This window comes from Solanum verrucosum, unplaced genomic scaffold (genome assembly GCF_900185275.1).
Source record: "Solanum verrucosum unplaced genomic scaffold, falcon-dt-bn FXZP01000102.1, whole genome shotgun sequence".
NCBI lineage: Eukaryota > Viridiplantae > Streptophyta > Magnoliopsida > Solanales > Solanaceae > Solanum > Solanum verrucosum.
The window spans coordinates 1,026,511-1,032,510 of record NW_026019930.1 but is presented as its reverse complement, the minus strand read 5'-3'; the positions used below and the strand labels follow the sequence as shown (position 1 = coordinate 1,032,510).

The 6,000-nt window shown below is 30.0% G+C and overlaps 1 protein-coding gene across 1 annotated transcript; it reads right to left on the bottom strand.

The window, feature by feature from the left end:
- Positions 1-3,760: 3,760 nt before the first annotated feature.
- LOC125831516 (RING-H2 finger protein ATL3-like) lies at positions 3,761-4,651 on the bottom strand. The gene has a single exon (XM_049510693.1). The coding sequence runs from the start codon at positions 4,649-4,651 to the stop codon at positions 3,761-3,763; it is 891 nt and encodes a 296-aa protein (XP_049366650.1).
- Positions 4,652-6,000: the final 1,349 nt, after the last annotated feature.

The window sequence follows — 6,000 nt, the reverse complement described above, 5'->3', positions numbered from 1 at the left end:
AAGAATTGTATGAAATTTGTATACTGATATAACATATATGTTTTTACTTTTGTATTCTGTAATAACACATGAAATTGTTTTAAAATAACATATGTATTTTATGTTTTGTATGAGTTTTGTAAGCATAAAAATGGTATGAAATTTGTATATTGATATAACATATGTATAAAAGTTCTTTGTACTTTTGTATGATATAATATTGACACAATAATTTATGATAAAACAGAAAAATATGCAATTCAAAAAGTGTCGGAGCATAAATTATTGTCGCATGGTTCAAAAAGAACTATACGGAGATCACAACTTGTAAATGGTTTGCTGATGTAAAATTCAAAAAGTCTAAGATTACGTGTAGTACATGTCGTCGGGAGGAACATAATAGGAAGACATGTTCAAATTACCCTTCTGAAAAAAAGACAATTTATTTTTATTTTTATTTGGTTGTTTTATTGTGGCAAACTCATGTTTTGATTTATTTTGTCTTTTAAGTTAATGAATTATAATTTCAGAATATTTATTATGTGTGCTAGTTAATCATTTGTGTATTCAGTGTTTCTCAAATGTATACTCAAAAAATAGGTAATGTTTGTATGCGATTGATATTGACTGGAAAAATTAAGTCAAATCTTAGTATGAAATTGGTATGCATTTGGTATCCAACTAACGTTCCAGTGGTAAAATTGAAAAAAAAACATGTAATTGAGATTTCAACTGAAATAGGCAACGTAAAACTAGTTAATATTGTATCCAATTTGTATAAATTTAGTATTGAATTGATCTCCCATTGGAAAATTGAAAAATCAACACGTGGTTGAGATTTCAATCAAATTAGACAACCTAAACAAGTTAATGTTGTATTCAATTGGTATCCAACAAATATCCCAATTGAAAATGAAAAAAACAAAATGTAACTGATATTTCAATCAAATTAGACAATCTAAAACAAGTTAATATTTTATCCAATTTATATACACTTGGTATCCAACTTGAAATTTTAGAACAAAGACAAAATATAAAAATGTATAAAATTAGTATCCAACGGGTATAAATTCGGAAAGAATAAATCTGGTTGTAAAACAATGCATATTATATATTGTTGTCAGAAATTGTAGCAAAAGAAATATACATCACCCAAAAATCAAAACACGTAATTAAAAGTCTAAACTGCAATAATTAATACAAGTTCTATATTTTCCTCTCTCTTCAATTCATATTCCGTATTCAAGTGTGATTCTTTTTATCATATTTAAGCTAAAACTTAAGAAATCCTTATTAAAGATTTTATGATCTCATATTATCCATATATATCAACAAATTTTAGAATTAAATATACTTATTTCACCAACAAAACAATATTTTAGATATAGAAAAACACACCAAAAACAAGTTCAAAACTTACGTAAAACGGTTTTTATTTTCTCAAGAAATCAAGTTTTAGATTAATTAAAATAAAAAACGAAATCAAATTTTCAAAATATAGAATTCTTAATTCTAAAAAAATCCGATTAAAAAAAAACAATAAAAAAAACATCAAGAAAAGCAAAAAAAAAAAAAAAAAGATTAAAGAGAGAGAAAATTACATGTTAAAATATACGGATAAATTTATTTTTTTTAAAAAAATTAAAGGCCCCAATAGTCATTAATAAATAAAAGTTATTTGAATAAGTTAAAAAATCCCTTAAAAGGTTAATAGATAATTACAAATTGATTCTCTCTCATTAATATTATTTCTCTCACCTATTAATTATATAAAAGGAACTGCAATCAATATAATTAAATAATTAATAATATAAAAATATAAAAAGATTAATCATTTAATAAAGTAAATTTTAATTGATTTTTAAATAAAGTTAAATTTAATTGATATGTTATAACCCTTGATTAAACTGTTATAAGTAAGAATTTTTTAAGAGTAGGTTTAAAACTCATAATGTTGTCTCTTAAATGTGTATATGGTGTATTTTTCCTTAACGTATCCATGTAATTAGCATAACAGAACATACGCAAGAAAACAATTTCATAATTTGAACCGAAAGTGTCTAGATGCTCAATTAAAACGAGTAAGATTTCAAGTACCTAAATGAAATTTGTTTGGTCAATATAGCCTTCTTAATATCTACTGTATAATTTGGCTTGATCACTCTTGGTTTGATTGTTTCTTTTTGCAACAAAAAATGCATTGATATTTTTCAACAAAGTAACTGAAATACTCTTCTGTAAAAGAAAGATAAATTGTTTCATTCTCAAAAAGAGAAGCCCACTGCATTGTTGTTTATAGGTCTAACCCATCGGTGGCCACCTAAAGTTGGCATCAATTTTCACTTAGACACCTTAACTAGGCTTTGTTCATTTTAGACACCTCATGTCATGCTCAAATGTGTCATTTTGACACATTTTCGACAATCTGCCAAATTTGTAAGGTGTGTGTAACACACTCGCTGATGACATGTAAAAGTGACGAATTAAATAAAGACACGTGACATATATAAAAAAATAAATATTAAATGATGAATCTTGAGTAGGAAAAAAACTACCAATGACTCATTGACATGTGGCATTTCTTTAACTAAATAATTTTTTAAAAAAAAACTTTTTAATAAAAAGAAAATTATACCCACACCACCCCCAAATTGTCTTCTCTACTACCCACCCCCACCTCAAACCCCAACCCCTCTCTCACTCAGATTTTCTTCTCCACCCACCACCACCCCCGACCCTCCCCCACCCAAATGTGTCAAAAGAAAAGCTTTTTTTTTGTTTGTTTTTGTCACTTTGTGAATGTTGTGAGATAAGAACGTCTTTCTTCTAATAGATTGATGTTTGAATGCTTGATTTGATGAATGTGGTAATGCATTTGCTTGACCTTTTTGGGGTTTTTTTTTTTGTTTCTTTTTTGCTGGATTTCTTGGTCAATGCAAGTCAAAATTTGGTTCTTTGGTACATAAATATGGAGTCCTAAATTTTCTATAAAAATTATATAGCTTATCTATTTGATTTGGACTTTTTCTGTGATTATGATGTGAGAAGGCATACAAATGGATTGAAACGCTAAAATTGTTTGTTGTGAATGTAGGATTTGATAATTGAAAATACGATTTCTTGCCATTTCTGAGTGTTTTTTTCTTCTTGAAATTTATGTTGATTTTCTCAAATTATTTTGATGAGGAAGAAGGACAACAAAATAAGTGAAAGTATTTAAGCTTAAAATTTATGGGCGCTAGAATTCACTTTTTGTTTGTGACATCGCCAAATTTACTTCACCATGGAAAGAGTTTAAGCTTGGAAAATGGTAGCCAAAAAATGGGGAAGAAGAAGAAGAAGAAAAAAAATTAAAATTTGGTAAAATGAGGCTCTCACGCGCGTCTAGTGAATGTATCACACTTGCTATACCATCTCAGCAGAAAGTGTCAAATTGACACAGTTGGGCGTGTCTAAAATGAACAAAACCTAATTAAGGTGTCTAAGTGAAAATTGATGCCAACTTTAGGTGGCCACCAATGGATTTGCCTTGTATATACATATACATTATATATTTACTGCCTATAAGAACATGAAAAGTGTCAAACTTCACATCTGCATCAAGAATAACAAACGAATGAGAGTTCATCAGTCATATGTCGGATCTTTCAAAAGTAGTGCATTTTTGAAGGATCCGGGTGCCCGCAACATTTTTTGAGAGTCCAAATTTTGCAGCAAACATCAAAGATCTCTCACTCATTTGCAATTTACATCCAAAAAAAAAAAAAAAAACAGTTTCACCTCATGTGCCTCCTTGTTCTAAATCTACATTAATTCTTGGACTAGAAGGATTAGCCCTCTTATCCCTACTCAAGAGCCTTTTCAAAGTCCTCAATCTTGTGGGCATTGGAGATTTATCTTCTTCCTCTTCTACTACTTCGTTAATCTGCCTTGGAATATCGATTACCAATGAAACACAAGGCCTATCACTCGTAGAATCTAACGAGGATGACGATGATGGTGTTGCTACTGGTGTTGGTGGATGAGGAGAATTAGTACCCTGCAAATCTTCCTCCAAATTATTTGAACCCATTGTGCTCACTTGAGTCTCATTTCCCCAAAACAACACATTAGTTGGAAAATTTATCACCTCAGCTGAATCCTCTTCTTCTACTGGTGTTCTAAGTAAGTTTTCCATTGTTGATTCTTGTAACATGACTGGGTTTCGACAAAGCGGGCATGTAGAATGAGATTGAAACCACATATCAATGCAATCTACATGAAACCCATGATTGCATTTAGGCAAAAGTCTCGCCATTTCACCTTCAGAAACATCGCAAAGACAAACAGCACATTCCAATCCATCTTTGAATTCTTCGTGATTGAATAAAACTACAGGAATTGTTTTAAGAAGAACAGGGTCAAGCCCCCTGTTGAGAACAGATGTAACATTAACTTCATGACCTGGAGAAAAGTCGAAACGACGGCGCCGCCGCCGCTGCCGTGTGGCGGCATTGCGGTGGTTGTCCGCTTGCCGGCGTTGGTTCCAGAACCATTTTGAGTAAAGATGGAGAAAGAAGACCAACATCACTACAAGAAAGAGAACTATGACAGCTACCACTAGGATTTTCCCAGTCAGCTCAATCATACTTGGATTATCCAGTTTACCATTGGTTTGCAAAACATCTGCCATTTTTAGAAAACTATTTTTTTTGAGCTAATCCAGAAAGTTGAATGCAATTCTGGATTTACCAAATACTCAGAATCCTCCACACTCTAACAACTAAGCTATTAATATTCTTCTTCGTGTAATTGGATCTGCACACTCTGAAAATCGATCAGAACACCCAACTGTAAGAGTTTTAGGATTCAGAACAAACCCAGAAATTAAAAAAAAAAAAAAGTAGAAAGAGAAAAGATGAAGATGGAAATATGCTAGATAGTGGTATATATGTATAGAGTTGAGGTTTGAAGAAGACAAAAAAAAGGTCTAATTAGGAAAGGGAGAAAAAGTGTAGAAGAAGAAGAAGAAGAAGAAGAAGAAGAAAAGAGTAGAAGGAAATGACTTTTTTTTTGTTTTAATGACTAATTTAGATTTATTATTTTGATGATCAAATTTATTTAAGTTTCGCTAATATTCTTGTAAAATTTATTATAGATGACCCAATTTTTTTCTTCAAATACAAAAAATAAATTACAATATATCCGAAAAAATAGTTTTAAATTTTTTTCTTTACACTAAGGAATGAAAGAAAAAAATAAAATAAGAATAAGAAACTCAAATAATGATAATCAAGCAGTTAAAAAATAATTTATGTCCGAAAAAAATATAACATACCTTGAAATTTGCTAGAAAAATCATATATACCCTTAAATGATTTAAAAATCAAAAATCAAAAATATAAATTTGAAACTAATTTTTTCACTTCGTTAAATGAAGGGTATATGTGAGCTCATTTTGTAACGGTAGGGGTATATGTGAGCCGTTTGTATAACGGTAAGGATATATATGAGTCACTTTCATAACGAGAGACATATCAACTCCAAATGACAAAGTTGAGGGGTATATCAGACTCTTTTCCCTTAAAAAAATTAAAATACATACCAATTACATAATATGGAATCGCGGTATCAAAAAGTTCGATTATGATAATTCAACATGTACTGTATCATGTCCATTCCTAACTTTGACCATAGTTTTGAACCTTTTTATTTTGATTTTCTTGCTCCTGTATTTATTTTGAAATTTGGACTAAATTGAGGAAAAAGTGATCGCTAACCCAAAAAATAAATCAATACTATTTGATTTGAGACTTTTAATTAAAAATCGAGGAATTCTATTTATCTTTCACTATAACAGTCGTAGTTAGGTTTGAATGTTTGACGACTTTCAACAACCATCAACAAAATGAGAAATTGTGACGAGATTCCCTTTCCACTTCTGTTTTCAAATGAAATTTGGGAGCCATAAGGGGTCGTTTGGTTGCTGGATCATGAAAATAATTTTCCTATAAAATATGATATTAAATTATTTCTTGAGGA